This window comes from Narcine bancroftii, chromosome 3, assembly GCF_036971445.1.
Source record: "Narcine bancroftii isolate sNarBan1 chromosome 3, sNarBan1.hap1, whole genome shotgun sequence".
NCBI lineage: Eukaryota > Metazoa > Chordata > Chondrichthyes > Torpediniformes > Narcinidae > Narcine > Narcine bancroftii.
In genome coordinates this window covers 160,011,687-160,031,111 of record NC_091471.1, presented here as the reverse complement: position 1 = coordinate 160,031,111, position 19,425 = coordinate 160,011,687, and the positions used below count along the sequence as shown (strand labels likewise).

At 40.6% G+C, this 19,425-nt stretch overlaps 1 protein-coding gene across 17 annotated transcripts in view; it reads right to left on the bottom strand.

Moving 5' to 3' along the window:
- stpg2 (sperm-tail PG-rich repeat containing 2) overlaps positions 1-19,425 on the bottom strand; it is a 715,538-nt gene that overhangs the window by 394,842 nt on the left and 301,271 nt on the right. For 16 of the 17 annotated variants that reach the window (XR_011353877.1, XR_011353872.1, XR_011353875.1 and 13 more), the window contains exon 11: positions 18,877-18,963. The exons of the other annotated variant lie outside the window; for it this stretch is intronic. Coding sequence is in view for 9 of the 16 variants with exons in the window: in XM_069925670.1 (XP_069781771.1) it covers positions 18,877-18,963 (87 nt within the window). In the remaining 7 variants the exon portion in view is untranslated. The remainder of the gene's footprint in view (positions 1-18,876; positions 18,964-19,425) is intronic. 17 annotated transcript variants of the gene reach the window in all.

The following is a 19,425-nucleotide window of genomic DNA, read 5'->3' as shown; positions in this document are numbered from 1 at the left end:
AAGACCGTGGTAAAAAATGCACACAATTTAATAAAACATATACACACAATTTATAAAATAGCTTGGGAAAATCTACTGCAGTGGGCTTCAAACTGTTCAAACTGAGGACAAACCCACAGACCAGCTCCCTCAGAATCTGGCAAAATTAATGTCAAATCTAGGAGATTCCCTCCTCAAGCTTTATCAAGAGGAGCTCCCACACCTCCTGGTCCCCCCCAGTTGGTCACCATTATCACAAGACTAATACTAAAACTACACTAACATTAATACTACACACTAAAACTAATACCTACACTAAAAACCTTCAAAAACAGAACACTAATCTCAACTACACTGAAACATGACCTTCCCTCCAAACAACCTGACCAGACTGACGCATGCACTCATGCAATGACATCACTAATGGTACTTATCATTGCAGGTGGCCCGTTCACATTGCAGCAGAGTCGAAACAGTTCTGTTCTGATACAATCTCCTGGTTTTATCAGTTCCGGGTTGATTTTTACCCCCAGCCACCCCGCCCCCCCCCCACCCCCCCCCCCCCCACCATCCCACTGGGTTTAGAGTGTTCACACTGGCAGGTGAACTGCTAAATTCCCAATAAATTTCCAGGTTCAACCCACGTTCAACTGGCAGTATGAAAGGGGCAAAGACTCTTGATTCTGACTCCTAAGTAATGATTCTGTTGGACTCGTGCCCCTAAGAATATAGAGAAATCAGCCTCTATAGCATTGGCTATAGAGGCTGATAATGAGATGCACTGCTGTCTTAAGTTCTCAATTTATTTATAGTTATATATTTTTAAGTTTATTTGTCATATAATATCTAGTACAGTGAGAATGATTCTTCCATGAGCAGCCAAACAGGTTATCTCTATAACATTCATTCAGCTGTATAAAGAAAGATCAAAGTAAGGGCATCATGAGAGCATTGTTCTAGGGTTCACTCAGGAGCCTGAGGCCTGTGGGGTAGAAGCTGTCTTTAAGCCTGTTAATGGGTGCTTTCATACTTTTTAATCTCCTCTCTAATGGGAGGAGGGAGAAAAGGGGCAGTACGTGGGCTGCCTTTCAGCAGGAGTTGTTGATGGACTCCACAAAGGGGAGGGAAGTTTGTGTGATGTTCTGAGCTGTATTCATCACCTTCTGTAGCCTCTTCTGATCTTGAGCAGATCACCTCCTGTATCCAGAAAGTCTGATTTTGATGGTGCATCTGTAGAAGTTGTTGGGAAAGGGGGACATGCCAAACTTCCTTCTGAGGAGGTAGAGGAGTTGGTTCTTCCCTGGCCTGTCCCAGGGTAGGTCATTGGAAATGTTTATTCCCAAGAATTTGCCACTATTTACTCTTTCCACTTCAGCATAATTGATGTGGCATGGGTGTGATCTGCTTAAGGAATTGGTCATTATTGGTGATGCCAGCATTTATTATACTTTTCTATTGCTCCTGCACTGTTAACCAGTCAACCACATTTGTGAGTCTGGAGTGACAGAGGTAGAATTGGAAGAGGATATTAGATTTTCTCTCCTGAAGAATATTATGGTGACAATTTTGATTCCAATGTGATGACTAGGGAATAGCGAAGGAAGTAACCCAAACTGCTGGGTTCTGGCCAAACGTTTTGAGAACAGTTCTGTCTTCACCACACTTGTGTTCACCAAAAATCCCACATTTCTCTGCAGTTTCCCTCAACCAGAATGCCAAAAACGAGAACTCCACAACCACATAATATTCAAAACAGAACTTAAAATTCAAGGCTTATCAAATTGCACTGAAATGCCGGCCAATCACCTTAGTGGTTTTGTCTGTGCCAGTGCTACTTCAGTGGCTGATGCAGGGTTGCTAGAAGTTTGGTGCCATTTACTGGAGGGGGCATTCTTTGGACTTGGAAGCACAGGCTTCTCACCTTGAGTATCAACAGAGTGGTCAGCCTGGCTAAGGTAGAGGACTGAGATTGTGTGCCTTAGCCCACACTCAGTGATCCATCATCTCTCAGAGGTCCGAGAGCTGAAATGTTCTTTCACTCTACAAGCCTCTTTGATCACTGATCCCTACAACCACAGTACCAACCTAGCGTGGAATACATAAAGCTGTGTCTCCGATTCAACCTGAGATCTTTGGAGTCGCACTGTCCAATAAATGAGGTGATGTTTAGATTTCTTAAAGTGCTTTACTAAATAAAAATATATATTTATATGCAGCATATATAATCTAAAGGTGCACACTTGTTAAATCAGCAGGGATGGTGTGCAGCAATCAATACAGCAAAAAACTCTGTTCACTGGCAGTTCACAGTCTGGTATTCCATTGTACCCATTCTTCTGAAGGAGTGGCCAGACAGATGAATGGGTGGTGTTAAGGGACAGGTGGGTCAACTGATGGGTAATGCCAAGTGTGAGAGAGTATATAGTAATGTTTTTGGGAGATAAATTGTGAAAGGTTTGTTAGAGTAGGTCACATACAAACACTTTAAAACAGATCTTATTTGAAATGCTGGATATCTAGGCTGGTTTCTCACAGCTTTTGCAAGAGCTTTGAAGAGTGCTCAAGAAACTTCACTAATGGATTGTTGTTTACCAAATGCAACAGATGAAAGAGAATGCTGGAGCTGCTGCTGTCTGGAAGGAGAGCTTGCTGTTGTAAGAGGGTCATGTGGTTTTGTAAGCAGAGAGTCAAACATGCTTCCTCTCTGAGAGAGAGAGAGAGAGAGAGAAAGAGAGAGAGAGAGAGAGAGAGAGAGAGCGAGAGAGACAGAGAGAGAGCGAGAGAGAGAGAGAGAGAGAGAGAGATCACTTGACAGTGTTTCAGACAGCAGAAGTAGCTGGTACTGGAACAGGACAAGCTGGCAAGCCCAGCTGGAAGATGGCCTGGTTAAAAAACTTGTGATTCATGCAAGAGGAGAGGAAGGGCCTATACTGTGTTGTGATATTCTGATCTCAAAAAAAAACTTTTAAAAAAATACCTTTTTTAGAGGGTCAGGTAGCTTCTTTTGAGGGAAATGGACAGTTGTCCTTTTGGGCTGTGAGATCTCAACCAAAAATGTGGACTGTCTCTTTGACTCCACAGATACTGTATGAACCACTGAGTTTCTCCAGCAGTTTGTCTTTCAATCTATATTATTATGCTCAAGTATGATACATAATACAAATGTATGATATTTAACGGCTAATCCAAATCTAACCTCCAACATATCAAGCCATGATCTGTAATTTGAGTGCCTTCACAAATCCTTTTTATAATATGACCAAAATCAGATGCTTTTGCTTGTACAAATAATCTTCATTTATAGATAAATCAAGAAATAAAATTAACTGATGTGCATTTTAATTTCTGGCTTTGTCCTGCAGGATGGACCACATCCGTCTTGTTAACTATCTGGGAATCGGCTAATTCCCCAATAAGTGTAAAAAATCAGCCAAGATATATTTTTGTTGCCTTTCCTGTGGTCTGAACCATCTGTCTAACTTTTACGTTAAAAGGATAACAGTGGTTACACCTAGGCAAGGATCCAGCTCCTTGACATTGTGATTCCAGGGCATGCACTGAGGGCCACTCAGAGGGAAAGCAAGCTCATCCGTTTGTTCAATGCCAGCTCTCAAGCTGAGACACTCCAACACTCTTATCAATGCAAAAGCATTTGTAGGGCATCCTTATATATGTGTGTATGTGTCTAGAGATCTAGATGCATACAGTGAGAATTAATTAGGCAGCTGTCTCTGTATCTAATAAATTCTGTGAACGGCCTGTTCAATTATCAGCACTGACCTCTGCAGGGCAAATGATTCACTTCAACCACAATCCTACATTGTAAAATATGGAGGGAAGCTACAGATATGATATACAGCATTCACATATACATGTATAATGTACAGATCCACAGAAATTACTTGCTGCACCTACACTGGTACACCAATAACAGCAATAGAAACAGGCGATAGTATAGACAGACATTGTACAATCCATGTGATAAACTAATTTTCATAATCATATTGAACTGAAGTCCTGAAGCAAAACTTTCAGCTCTTTTTCAAAGCTGATGCTCCACACTACTCCCTACCTTCTCTATTGTGTATCCTGTACATTGTCCTTTGCCTGTTATGTTACTGAGTCTTTCCTTAACTGTTTCTCTAAAACCCACTTCACTCTTCCCTGTGGGAGTGGGTTCCACCTTCTTAACACTCTACGATGATGAAATTTCTTTGGGTTTCCCCACTGGATCTATTAATGACTGCCTTCTACTTATGCTGCTGCAGTGTTGAGCTCTTGAGGGTCTGGCAGGGAGAGTGGTGGAGACAGATTTAATTGTAGCATTCCATCAGGAGCTGGATAAGTATCTGAAAGGAAAGAATGTGCAGGGTTGTGGAGAAGAGGGCAAGGGAGTGGGTCTGGCTGGATTCCTCTTCCACAGAGAAAAATGAACCAGAGAGCCCAATTTCTTCCTTCTATGGTATCATTAGAATCATATAACATATAACATAACATATAACAATTACAGCACGGAAACAGGCCATTAGGCCCTTCTAGTCCGCACCGAACCAAACACCCCTTTCTAATCCCACCTCCCTGCACAATGCCCATAACCCTCCATCTTCTTCTCATCCATATACCTGTCCAACCTTTTCTTAAATAATACAATTGACTCCGCCGCCACTATTTCTCCCGGAAGATCATTCCACACAGCTACCACTCTCTGAGTAAAGAAGTTCCCCCTCATGTTACCTCTAAACCTCTGCCCCTTAATTCTTAACTCATGTCCTCTTGTTTTAAACTTTCCTCCTCTTAACGGAAATAGTCTAGTCATGCAGCATAAAACAGGCCCTTCAGCCCAACTTTCCATACTGGCCAAGTTGGCATTCTAGGCTGATTCCATTTGCCTGCATTTGGTCCCTATCCTTCCAAAATCCTTCCATCAATCTGTTCAAATGTCTTTCAAACATTGTAATCGTAGTCACTTCTAATGGATTCCTCCAGCAGCTCGTTCGAAATACTCACCATTCTCTGAGTGAAAATAATCCTCTCTCTGAGTGAATGCTGTAGCCATTCAACGTTGAGTACTGATAGTGGATCAAATGCATCTTAAACAAAATGCACTGATGCCCGTGTCATTACACAGAGAAACAATTTAAAATATTGTGTCCAAAGTGTGCTTGTTGCTGCAGTATACAAAATTGCTGGAGAAACTCAGCAGGTCACGTAGCATCCATAGGAAGTAAAAGGCAATCAACATTTCGGGCCTGAGCCTTTCAACTGAACTCTTTGCTTTTCCCTTATGACTGTGGTACCTAAGATTTAGAACATACTGCGTGAGAGGACTGAAGGAGGCAATTATCAAAATCAGAATAAGAATTTATTGTCATGAACAAGTCACGAAATTTGTTGTTTTGCGGCAGCGTCATAGCACAAGCATTTATAAAAACCACCTCACAGAAATAATAAAAATAGTACACGAAAAGTCAAAATATGGCAGTGTCTTTGGTTCATTGAGATCATTTGGCATTTGATTAAACATTTGAAAAGGAAAAACTTGCATGACTGCAGAAGAAGGACAGGTTAAAAGAGCCCAAATGCTCTAGAAACAGAACTATTGCAGCACATAGTAGGGCCACTCAAGCCATCTCATCTGTGGTTCCTACAGCAGGTCACACCTATACTAAGTCACGGCTATTCCAGGTCATGCCTGCACCAGTTAACACCTACACCAGGTCATGGCTATTCCAAGTTATACCTGCACCAGGTCACGCCTGCACTAGGTTATGCCAACATTAAGTCATGCCTGCACCAGATCATGCCTACATCAGATCACACATACACCAAATCATGTCTACACCAGGACATGCCTACAACAGATTGTGTCAACACCAGATTATAGATATTTCGGGTCTTCCCTGCAGAGGATTATGCCTGCACCCGGTTACACCTACACCAGCTCATGCCCATACCAGATTAGCCAAGTCACCAGGTCATGGCTATACCTGGTCATACATATACCAGATATAGCCTACACTCTCAATAAAAAAATGTTTTCTTTACATTCTTCTTAACTAGCCTCAAATATGACTGCCCACAAATATGAACTGCTTCCTTCTCTCTACTCTGCCCAAAACAGTCATGCTCTTGAACACCTCTACCACATCTTCTCTCAATGATCATAACTATAAGGAGAATCACTTCATCATTTCCAGTTCATCCTTATGTAGCAAGCTGTTTTAAGGAGTCCACAGAAGGCATGTTGAATTGAATGATCTTCAGTGTTATATATTCACTCATTCTATAAAATCACACATCTCTGTAGTGGAACATCAAGAAGTTCTGTTTGTCTCCCAAAGAGTTTTATTTTGAAATGGTATCTTGTTTTGCATAATATTTCCTTAGCTGGGAGTAGATAATGAAATAACTGTAAACATCAATAACATTTTAATCTATTCATTATAGAGTAATAGAGCCTTTAGCCCAACTCATTTGTGCCAACCAAGTTGCCCAACTGAGCATGTCCGATTTTCCTACATTTGACTCATATCCCTCTAACCCATTCCTATCCATGTACTTGTCCAAATGTCTTAAACATTGCTTTGTTCCTTCCTCTATCATTTCTTCTGGCAGTTCAGTCCACATACCCACCACCCTATGTCTGAGAAAGGTGCCCCTCAGGTCCATTTTAAATCTTTCCCCTCTCACTATAAGGTTTAGGCTCCATTACCCTGGGATGGTATCCTCCCCCAAGCAGTTGAAAAGGAGGGAAAGCTCATAGGAACAACTCTGGACAAATGTCAGCAGATGAGCAAAACAGCCCATATGTCCTTACACTGCAGAAAAATAGATTCAAGAACTCTCTTCAAACATTCCTAAAGAACATTTCCAGAATGTGGGAACAACAGCAATGGACTCATTGGTGTAATCGCATAAAAGCAGCGCTCATTCATATGGAGAAGCTAGAATGGAAGAAGTGAAGATGGAAGAAGAGAATCTTGAACATGAAGAGTCACTGAGGTTACAGCATCCACAAAAAGAATGTCGGACTATTGTTTAGTCAATTTTTTGCATTAGAGTAACTGTGAATATTTATTATCTATATTTTTTGTATTTATTGACTATTTTAAATTAAATTGAGAATGCTATTGTAATTGGTTTTTATAGTTGTTTTGCAGGTTTTTTTAACAAAGTTCCTTCAGCTGCAGCAAGAATTTCAGTGCACATGTACATTGTACAATGAGTATAACAATGCTTTTATTATGATTATCCCTACATCTCTGTCACCTATACAAAAGGACATTTCAAGCCCATTGACCTCATCACCCACCTTCGCTACATATTGTAGCACGAAAGGGTAGATATCACGGGCATCATGCACATTAGAAAGTCCAGAGATTTATTTATTAAATTAGATTCAACATGATGGCTTCAGTCTTCCCAATGCAGGGGTGGAGTTTCAGCTCCCTCTAAGCTAACACCTCAGGCACACACAGAGGTGATGATAAGTGCCCAGAGCACTGGGCATTATCGGCATCCACAAAGAAGCTGATCCTAAATCATCTGCTGGTGTGGCTAAGGACAGAATGTGGTCACAGAAGAGGGAACAAGGATGATACTGGGAGGAAATGCTCACTGTGATTGCACAGGTGCACAAGAACTCCATTACAGGCAGTAATTTCAATTTGTTAGTAGAGGAGTGTACTGATTAATTGCCTCATTACCCAAAGAACCCAAAGATATTAATCAAACACCTATTTCAAGATTAATTGAGTGCTACAATATTCAGGAATTATAACATTTCTTATTCCAAACACCCATTGTGTTGTTAACAATCCTCTGTCATATTGTAGAAATGCACTTGGAGTTCTGTGAAATGAGCTTTAATGCTCTGAAGGGCAGGGGAGGGTTGCCATTGAAAGGAATCACAACTTTGCTTGTAGACTCAACATCTAACCTGGCCTTCATTGTTAACCATCAAAGCAATCCAAAATAAATGACAAGCACAGAACTACGTATTTTGCTTCATGGGCGGCACGGTTGGCATCGCGGTTAGTGCAACATCTTTACAGCACCAGCGATTGGGTCCGGACAGGGGTTCAAATCCCATGGTGTCTGTAAGGTGTTTGTATGTTCTCCCCATGTCTGCATGGGTTTTCTCCAGAGGCTCCGGTTTTCTCCCACTATTCAAATTGTACCGGAGGTGTAGGTTAATGGGGTATAAAATGGGCAATAAGGACTCGTGGGCCTAAATGGGCCTGTTACCATGCCATATGTCTAAATTATTTTAAATTAAAATTAAAAACTTTCCAATAAATTTTAAAAAATCAAAGCAAATAACATGACTTGTAGGCCTCACATTTTTTGCAGTACTCCCTACATAGTGGCATTGTCTTCAGCTTCTCAATATGAGGAGAGCTCCATGAGGTGAAGGAGGGTGGTAGGGCCAGGTCCAGCAAAGCTGTCATATATGTGTTCCCTGTCAATGGTTCCAAACTCCCAGTAACCAAACATTTCAATTTTAATCAACATTCCCACACGACTGTCCTCAGGCCTCACCCATTGCGAGGGTGAGGCCAAACCTAAACCTGAGAGACAGCACATCATATTTCTCCTGAACAGCTTTAAACCCAATGGCTTGAACATCAATTGTTCAAATTTTAGGTAACATCGACCACTATCTGGTTCCACTGCCTCTATCTCTTCTTTGCCTATGGTTGTACTCCTCCTACTCATGCTCTCTCTAACTTCCCAACCCCCACTTTCATCTACCTTTATCTCCACCTCTCCTAAGTTCCGACAATAATCCTATCAACTCTTTAGCCCCTCCCTAGCTTCTTTTCCCTTTGATATACTTGATATCAACTCTTCATATCTTCGTTTCGATAAAGGGACCTGACCAGAAATGTTGACTGACCTTTTGTCTCCCACAGATGCTGACTGACCCGTTGAGTTCCTCCAACATCTCAATGTTTGCTCAAGTTTCCAGGATCAACAGTTTTTGTGTATTTCCTGCAAATAATTGTTAATACCTGTTAGCCACAAGAGCAGTAGAGATGCCCCATGCTCACCAGCCACAGGATGCCCTTTTATTTGTTTCATTTTTCCTTATAACACAGGGCGAGGTTGTTTGGGCATCAGGTCTGTGTCATTTCTCAGAATGCACCCATATGTCCCATTCCTTCATTTATGTCCCTGTAACCTATCCTTCTCACATACCCACCAACCCTTCCCTTCATTCTGGTATCATGTGCTGGCTTACAGTGGCAAATTAATCCCACAACCTCTGGAATGTGATAAAAAAAATTGCAACCTGGAGAAATCCACAAATCACAGGAGAAGCACACAAATTCCACAACTGCAGCATCAGAGCTCAGATTCAACATTGGTCCTTAGAATTATGAGGCAGTACAAACTCTAGCCCCATTGTGCCTCCCACCTCTCACTCCATTGCAATCTCCTCTGCACCTCAACTCTCCACCCCTCCTCATTCCATATACAAGAGAACACAAGATTTGCCCATCAAGCTCTACTCCTAACGCATTTAGCCATGACATCATTATGCTGAATCTGTTTTGTTGTCCTTTCTTCTTGTCCAGTCTCCAGACCTGAAAGTAGTATCCTAGATGGACTCTAACCAGAGCAAAAACTCTCTGCTGGTGGAATTCAGAGAATTGAGCCGAATCAGTGGTAGAAAAAGAATGGTCGATATTTCCCATTGGAACCCTTCAACAAGATTGAGAATGCTGAGGAGAGATAGCCAATATATTGAAACCACAAAGCGAGAGCAGTGGGAAAGGCACTCACAGAACTCCCTCAAAGAGAGGAGAAAAACTTCTTCAGAATTGGATGCCTTGAAGAGATTTACAGTGGAGTAATTAAAGGAGACAGACCAGACATTGCAGATAATGGAATCAAGAGCAACAAACAACCTGCCGGAGGAACTCAGTGAGTGTAGCAGCATCAGTGGAGAAAATGGTCATTTCAGGCCAGAACCCTTCATCTAGACTACAGAGAGGTACCTGACCTTAATATAACACTCTCATAACTTTGAGCCTTTCATATTACAGTCCTTTGGAGATATTTGCCAACATTCTACTTTCCTTTTTAAATTCTGATTGAGAATTACATTTAAAAGCTGCTCTTAACCTGAGGTTTGTGAATCTGAGCAAAATCAGCTTCTGGAATTGTCAAAAACTATCTTTTGCAGGGGTTTAAGAATGACCTTTGGAATTAGTGCACCTCAGCCCTGACAGAGTGTAGTGCGCGTCGAAAGAACCAAAGACTTGTTGATCCAAGCCAAGGCTTTTATTAACTAAAAGACTGGAGCATATCACAAGTAGGTCGACCAGTCCAGAATGACCTGGCCTGGCTAGGAGCAATCCTTTAAGACCTGCCAGTAGGTGTGGCTATACTCTCAGCCAATCACAGTCATCCTACACTACCAACTGTCTTCTTTGACTTGGCTTCGCGGACGAAGATTTATGGAGGGGTAAAGTCCACGTCAGCTGCAGGCTCATTTGTGGCTGACAAGTCCGATGCGAGACAGGCAGACACGGTTGCAGCGGTTGCAGGGTAAAATTGGTTGGTTGGGGTTGGGTGTTGGGTTTTTCCTCCTTTGTCTTTTGACAGTGAGGTGGGCTCTGCGGTCTTCTTCAAAGGAGGTTGCTGCCCGCCGAACTGTGAGGCGCCAAGATGCACGGTTTGAGGCGATATCAGCCCACTGGCGGAGGTCAATGTGGCAGGCACCAAGAGCTTTCTTTAGGCAGTCCTTGTACCTCTTCTTTGGTGCACCTCTGTCTCGGTGGCCAGTGGAGAGCTTGCCATATAACACGATCTTGTGAAGGCGATGTATCGAGTATCGAAGTACTCGAGAATGCAGAGGCCGACAGCATCGAATTCATGCTGCTGAAGATCAAACTGCACTGGGTAGGTCACGTCTCCAGAATGGAGGATCATCGCCTTCCCAAGATCGTGTTATATGCGACTACCAACTGTACATATGTACATATACACATTGGTGATAGAATCTGTACTATCACACAGAGGTACCAAAAGCAAGGGGGTATTGAGGGGATTCATTTAGGTCAGCTCTCTGCTGACAAACTAGCCACATGCAACACAATTATCACGTGGAAATTATCCAGCAACGTGTGAGAAGAAAGGTGCTCAAGAAACATAAAATAGCAACATGTTACTCGGTAATTTGTGCTGTTCCATCATTAATCTCATGGAAATGGTATCTTATCCTTAAGCTCCCTCTGAGTTTTGTGAAGTTGCTGCATTTACATATTCATTAACTATTTATTTCACAACAAACCAGTCCTTCCCCAATTCTACCCCACCACCAACTGCCCCCACACCCCCCAACTCCCAACTTTTTAGTCAGGCATCTACCTGATTTCCATCATTACTGACAAAGGGATTAGTCCTGAAACATCAACTGCCTTTTACTTTCTATGGATGTTGCATGACCTTCTGAGTTTCTCCAGCATTTTTGTGCACTACACTAGACCCTAGCATCTGCAGGTAAACAAGAAAATCCACAGGTGCTGGGGTCTAATGTAGTGCACAAAAATGCTGGAGAAACTCAGAAAGTCATACAACATACATAGGAAGTAAATGCAGCAACTTCACAAAACTCACAGGGAGCCTAAGGGTGAGATACTGTTTCCATGAGATTAACAATTGAGCATTTCTGCAGCTAATGAATTTCCAAAGTGGTGGTAAGCACGAAATGTGTTCATTGCTTTTTTCTCCCTAGTTTTATTCCTCTCTCAAAGGTCAATCTTTCTTTTCTTCTCTTGATTTTGTTTTCTGTAGCAGATTTAAAGCTAATTTGCCCATCTTTGTTCCACTGTCGTGAAACACAAACACTACGGGTGCTGGAATCTTATTAATATTTTATTTTAATTATCATAGACTCATCAAATAAACATTATAATCTTTTAACATTAATGTAACATACAGAGTCTGTATTGATCCCCCCCCCCCCAACCCTCATACAACTGAAAGAATAGTCAATTAAATTACATCAATACAAATTCCAATGAGATCAAAGACCCTATAGAAACCTAAGAAAAAAAAACAGGGGGAAAAAAATAATCAGAAAGGCTAAGTAACAAAAGATAGAAAGTTAAAAAGATTTTATATTAAATTAAAAAGAAATTTAAAAACTGGAAAAAAACCACGTTGCCTGTGCCATGTCCCACTTCCTTGATCACATTCATTTTCCTGCTGGGACTGATTGCTACAGTACCTCTATATCAAATGTGGCAGTGGGTGGGGGGGGGGGGTGGGGGGGGGGGTGGGGAGCGTGTGGGGGTCTAATCAATCTGATTGTCAATATATTTCAGGTAAGGTCACCATATCTGAACAAATGTGTCATATTTCCTCCTTAGATTGTATGTGATTTTCTCCAGCGAATGCAACTCTGCATTTCCATATTCCATCCTGTGATATTTAATTGGGAGTCAGACTTCCACAAACCGCAATACACTTTCTGGGTACCGCCAAGGTGATCTTCACAAACAAAATTTGGTGTTTGGTCAGTCTAAAACTCACATCCCCAATATCTCCCAGAAGGTACAACTCTGGATCCTGTGGAAAATCCAATTTTGTAATTTTTTTTTAGAATGTCCCCCAGGTCTTCCCAGAAAGATCTTACCTTTGTAATAGCCAGGTGGAGTGGACAAAAGTTCCAACCTCCACACCATACCTGAAGCACATTTCTTAAATTTATGGCTTTGATTTGTGTAATTTTTGTGGTGTGAGGTATAACTGGTGCAAGAAGTTGTATTGCACTGTCCTATATCTGGCATTGATAACTCGAATCACACAGTCCAGACACCGGTCTTGCCACCACTCTTTATTGACTGTTGTGCACAAGTCCAACTCTCATCTCTCCCTCGACCTGTGTAAGCTTGGCTTCGGGCCCTCCCTTTGGAATATGTAATACATCTTAGAGATAAATTTAAACATATTCCCTTGTTGAATTAGAATCTCCATGTTACTACATCTATATAGGGTCATAGATGGTCCCAATTTTTCTCTTAAGAAATCTTATTTGTGGATAGTAGAAGAATGCTGTAATAGACAAATTGTATTTGTTCCTCAAATGATTGAATGACATGAGCTGCCTTTGCCTGTAACAATCCTCAATACACCTGAACCACTTCTGGCACCAAGTGTCCAGGATTTTATTACCCAATCAACAGTATTAAATTGTTCTGTATCAAAGGCGTTTTAGGAAATAACCCCACTTTCCATCCAATACATGATTTATTCTTTGTCAGATCTGAAATACATGCTTTAGTGTGGGTTTATTCATTTTCTTTGAAATTAGTGTCCCCATTTGTATATAAACTCTCCTGCTATCTTTTCATCTACCGCATGCAGTCCAATTTGTGCCCAGGAGCCACCCCCTTCCCCCCACCCTCGAAAAGTGTGGCGATAAGCCTTGCCTGGGCTGCCCAGTAATTTTTTTTTGAAATAAGGTAATTTTACACCCCCAAATTATAGTCCCATGTCAAATTTTCCAAGGAGCTTCTAGCAACTTTGCCACTCCACAGGAACATTCTGACATATTCATTAAGCATCTTAAAAAAGCCCTGTGAGATGCTGGAATCTTGAGCAAACAATGAGCTGCAAGAAGGACTCAGTGGGACAGGCATCATCCGTAGACAGAAATGGTCTACTCTCAATAAAGGCTCCAGACCCCAAATGTTGACCTATTGAGTCCCTCCAGCATCTCATAGTTTGATCTATATTCCACTGTTTTGTTCAGTACCTAACCTATTTGTTCAGGAGGTAGACTGTTGTTCCCTCCATTAGGTGAGGACCTCGGTGTTCTGTTGCACCATTATCAGCTCATAATCTCAGTACCAAAGAAACAAACACTGTTCTACTCTGCAATTAAACATTTAACTGGATAACATGTGAGGTGGAACCCACCAGTTTCATGCTAACACAACCTGAAGCAAGTTTCAATGTGCTGGAGGTACACAGTGGGTCAAGCTGCAGCTGTGGACACCTCCACAGATCTTGCCTGACTCCCTGAGATTCTCCAGTATTGTTTTTTTATGGCTACAGATTCCAGAATCTACCATCTCTTGTGTCTAACAGAAACTGGAATATAGAGGTATGAGGATATAAAGCAGCCACCATAAAAATTAAATTTGAGTATTATCTGAAGGCATTCAATGTGAGCAGTAATTCTTAAGGATGTGTAAACGGCTGTTATGCAGGCCAACAATTTTCATCGTGGTCTTTCAGGAAAGGGAATTGTTCATCAAGCTAAATTGGAATAGATCATTTTTTGAGTTTGTATTGAGTAAAACAATTCTTTGGATTACTCACTTATAACTTTGCCCAATATGACAAACCATCTGAGACTGCCTATGGCATTAATTCCATTAGAAACACTGCAGTTTTTAAGCCAGAACACTAATTTTTTTCTCCTGTCTTGGCAAACCAAATGGGTTAATTTTTGGGGACCAGTCGAACCAGAGCAGAATGGAGGACAGAGGAATAGAAATAACAACCCCAATGGGGCAATTTTTGCTCTCGTTCCTAGTTAATAGATTGCAGATCTCCCAACAACCAGTTATCATTTTCTTGCTATTTTCAAGCAGGAAACATGCCCTGTTTGTCTACCCCTTTGTCATGAAACTATTAAGATACTGCCATAAAACATATATCGTAGGGGTAAAAAAATGCAGTTACTGATGTTTAACTTTCCCCTGCAATAAATCAACTTTGCAGTCAGAGGAGAACAAACTAGGCACAGATCCAAATAGACATCGAGATGCTGGAGCACTCTGGGGGATTCAGAGTACCAAACTGCTCCCATCATTAATCAGCTGCATACAAAGAATATGCAGCACAGAAAGAGCCCAACACTGTTGTGGTAGCATTCATAATCTATAGTAGTCACCTCCCATTTCATTCAGCACACCTTCCTACTTCCTCTTTCTTCATGCACTTAGCTAATATCTTCATGCACATAGCTAATATCTTCACGAAGGCATCCATGTTATTGATTCTTGGAAACATTTTCCAGTGCCTTTCAGTCTTGCTTTTTTTTAAACAGCTGTGAAAGAAGTAAGTGATCTCACACTTATTTTTGTTTGCTAATTTATTGTCCAAGTATCCCAAGTAATCTACTCCACAGTAGTTGGTGTATCATATGTATCTGTGTGGCTGCAGAAACTAAGGCTTTCAGTGCATCTGTACATTGTACTTCTGGATATGTCAATAATCTCTCATTATTCATTGATCCCAAAAATGAGGGGGCAACCACATGTGGGAGTCTGGAATCACTTGCAGACCAAGGAAGGAGAAAACATTTCCTCTCCTGAAGGATGAGACTGGTTTTAATAGTATTGTTTGTTTACCACCATCACTGAAATTAGCTGTATCCTTTAAATGCCACCTTTATTTCATTGAATTTAAATAGCTGCCATGGTGGGAGTTGAATTCAGATTTGATGAGCAAGGGACCAGATTTCAGGCTGCTAGTCCTGTAACTTAATTATGGCACACTGCGTTATCCTTTTTCCTCCAATGTGTAGTTTCTAAAGGCATAAATTAACCATCCTTGTGCTCTCTTAGAATGGGGAAAAACCCTTTTTTTGTGCCATTCATTACCTTGAATAGTGATCATGTATTGGTAATCCTCATTATATTGTTTGAGGAATAAATACCAGCCAAGTCACAGAAAAGAACGCTCCTACACTTCTCTCAGATAGTGCCTTGGATTCTTTTGCACACTGTTTGGAGGCCAGATCACCTAAAAGATGACAGCTCCAATGTGGAAAACACTGGGGCGTCATAGAGTAATACAGCGTGGAACAGGCCCACCTCGACCATAATCTCCCACCTACACAAGTCTCACCTGCCAGTGTTTGGCCCATATCCCTCTAAACATCCTATCCATGTATCCATCCAATTATTTCTCAAACTAACATTTTGTTTTGTTAATCATACACAAGCACTCCCAGGTCTCTCCACGTAGTACATGCCACAATGTTTCGCCATGAAAGTATAAGAAAACATGGAGGAGCAGAATAATCTGCATGACATCAGTAGTAGGATCCCAGAGTTTACTACAAAAGAAGAAGTAATAGATGCATCAAAAATAATCATAGGACTGGCAGAATCAGCATGAATTTATGAAAGGAAAATCATATTTGGCAAATCTGTTAGTCCTTACAAATGTACGTAAATTCACTAACTACCCTTGCTAATGGTTTCCCCAGCAGTGATGTAAGGCTTATTGGCCTATAATTTCCTGGATTATCCTTTTTTCTTGAATGCAGATATAGCATTAAGTATTCTCTGGTCCTCTGGAGACTACCAGCCTGTCACTATGGATGATGCAATAATCAATACAGTTATATTGAAGACTAATCATCTGCCTATTTGACATGTTCTTACATTCATATTGTTGGGCACTATCAGATGCCCAATAATTGCAATGACAAAGACTTGAGGGGAACGATAGGCTTTATTGCACAAAAGACTTGAGCTGGCCCAGATCCAAACTAGGGAAGTGCAGGGAAGGGAAAGATGGCCCAACCTTCATGGCCTGGGTCCAAGGGGAGGAGTCCAGGTAAGTGTGTCATCAAGGGGTGGGCCAGCCCGAGGCAATTAGTATATACAATCCATACCATTACACATACACAAAAAAATAGTAGTTTCAAGAGTAAAAAAGTACTTCAAAAGAATTTTAACTTGCAGTGCTAGAAATTGTTAAGAACTTCGTTATCAATGTTCAAACATCAGCAATATAGGGAGGTAATTTATTATCTGCTATCTAAACTTCACACTGAATGGTATCTTTATTATGCAAATCTTATCAAAATACATGTAACATAAATCTGATCTCGTCGGCCTTATTATTTGTGTAAAATTCCCAGATAAAATCAGGGAGCATTTTTCTCTTTTGTAAATCTGGTAACATTTAGGAATAGTTTACTAGTTATATTTTCACATTCAAGTAGTTGATATTTGTAATTATAAGGGCATGAAGTTTTACAGAGTTCACTGCACACAGTAAATTAATAGTAATCCACTTCAATCTTTGGTCCAACAATCTGCCACTTAACTCTTTATTGAATTGAATTATTTATAATAATAAAACTAAAGTCTAGTGTTTACAGTAAGCAAAAAAGTGCAGGGTATAGTGTTAAAAGTGAAGGATCCTGAGAAAAGTACAGTTAAAAACAATTCAAGGGCATCTTTTTTTTAACCAATGAGAGGTCCATTTGTGACTGATAACAGCAGCAAAGAAACTTTCCTTGAATCTGGAGGTTCAAGTTCTCAAGTTCATATATCTTCGGCCTGACAGAAGAGGAAGGTGACTGGGGTGGGATGGATACTTTAATATCTCAGCACCTTTTCCAAGACAGCAGGAAGTACAGACGGAGTCAAAGGAGGGAGGTTGGTTTACATGGTGGCTCGAGCTGTGTTCACAACTTTTGTTGACAATGCCCCCACATATTTAAACTGGAACTGAATATTTTTTTCATATGATTGCTTCAGTTGGTGATACACTAATTATAATTTGAATTGAAAATTATTTTAACCTATTTGATCACTATTGTTTCAAAGTACCCAACCTGTTTAATTCAAGTAAAATCTGATTACATCTTGGTTACACCCTCCCCCTTCCTACAAGAACCCCATTCCAACCTCCTATTTTCTTCAGACAGACAAGAGACTGTGGATACTGGGTTAGGGTCTGTTCAGACGGTGAAACCTTCCACAAAAATGCTTCAGAAATTTTTTCTTTCTTTGCTTAATGGTGCCATTTACTCTAACATAGTTAATGATGATCTCTGCAAAGTCTGCTCTACTTCCCACATTTCTCTTTCTTCCCAGACAGGACAATCATAGGTTTCCCATCTCCTCACTTTCCACCCATCAGATTCCTCAATCACCGGGTCTTCTTCTGTAACTTATCTCTCTTTCAATCAGGATTCCATCTCAAGACATGCCTTCCCTTCATTTCTCTCTCACCAAACCCAAGGGACCATTACCTTTACAACTCCCTGGACTGCTCTTCCATCTCTACAATCCATTTCATGTGCACTATTGTCTTTCCACTAAGAAGTTCAGAATCCAGTAACAGAGAGTGATGTTGAGTCTCTGCTCTGTAACTTAAAGCCTCTGAGGAATGATCATATTAAACACTGAGCTGAAGTCAATGAACAGCAACTAGGTGTATGAGACATCATTCTCTAGGTGGGTTAGGATGCAGTGAAGGGACACGACTACAGCATCTTCATCGTTATCTACAGCTATAGATAACTAACCTTCCCTGTTTGAGTCAGAGGTGGCATCCACTTGGACCATCTCTTTCTGTCAATTCTCTTGGATTTGTTAAATATTTCCAACATTCTCTTCCATTTCAGATTTTCCGTGTTACATTACTTTTGTTCCCTCCACTGCTCTAATTCATCTCTGTCCATGGATCTTTGTCTCTTTCCTCAGCACATGTGGTAATAAACTTGAACTTAACTGATTCATTTCCCTTTCTTGGACAGCACCAATGGCATTTATGTCATATGCAACTGACTTCTAGCCTATCGCAATCATTTTGTTCATTCGGTCTACTCCTCACCCTAATAGTTTTGAGCAAATATTATTGTTAAACCATTGACTCTGCCTTTCACTCCACAGATGCTGCCTAACTTGCTGAGTATAACCAGCACAATCTGAATTTATTTTGATTTCCAGTATCTGCAAATTATTTTCTTTTTGAATCTGACCAGTATTCATTTTGGAAAAATTCAAGTCACGGCTTCTCTATTTTAGGTACAGATTTTTATGCAGAATCATGGATTAAAAGAAGAATGCCAATTGATAATTCTTCAGCCAATAAAGAATTAAATGTGTTGGAAGGTTTCCTTACCTGGGCTCCAGGACCAGGCATTCTTTCTGTTAGTGAAGCAAATGATGAGCTCTTGTGTTTCAAATTGTTGTTCTTTATCTCCTTAATCTGTTTAAATAAGTGGAAAGGTAGAGCCTTTTTAACAACTCAGTCTAAAAATTAGTTTTGTAATTCACTGATTACAAAATTGAATCATTCTTGTAATTCAGTGATTTTTACACATTGTCCTGATCTTGCATTAAGGCACTTTGTTCCATTCAGAAAACAAGAAAAATTGGAGTTGGTTTTTACCCACCAATACTGAGAAGGATTGACAGGAAAATTCAAAACTAGGAAGAATCAAAGTAACAACATTATGCCTAAGCCTTCAAATTCCCTTTAAAATTTACCCACTGAAGTCAAAAAAATTTTTATCACGATATAAATGGTTGATTTGTATGCCACTCCTATCATACATATCATATAATTCATTTGTGCTTTACAGCAGAGGAAAGCAGTGTAAATATGTTTAACTATTACTATATAAACTATCATGCCTTTGGCAGAATTAAGGTGGTTTCCTTCAATAAA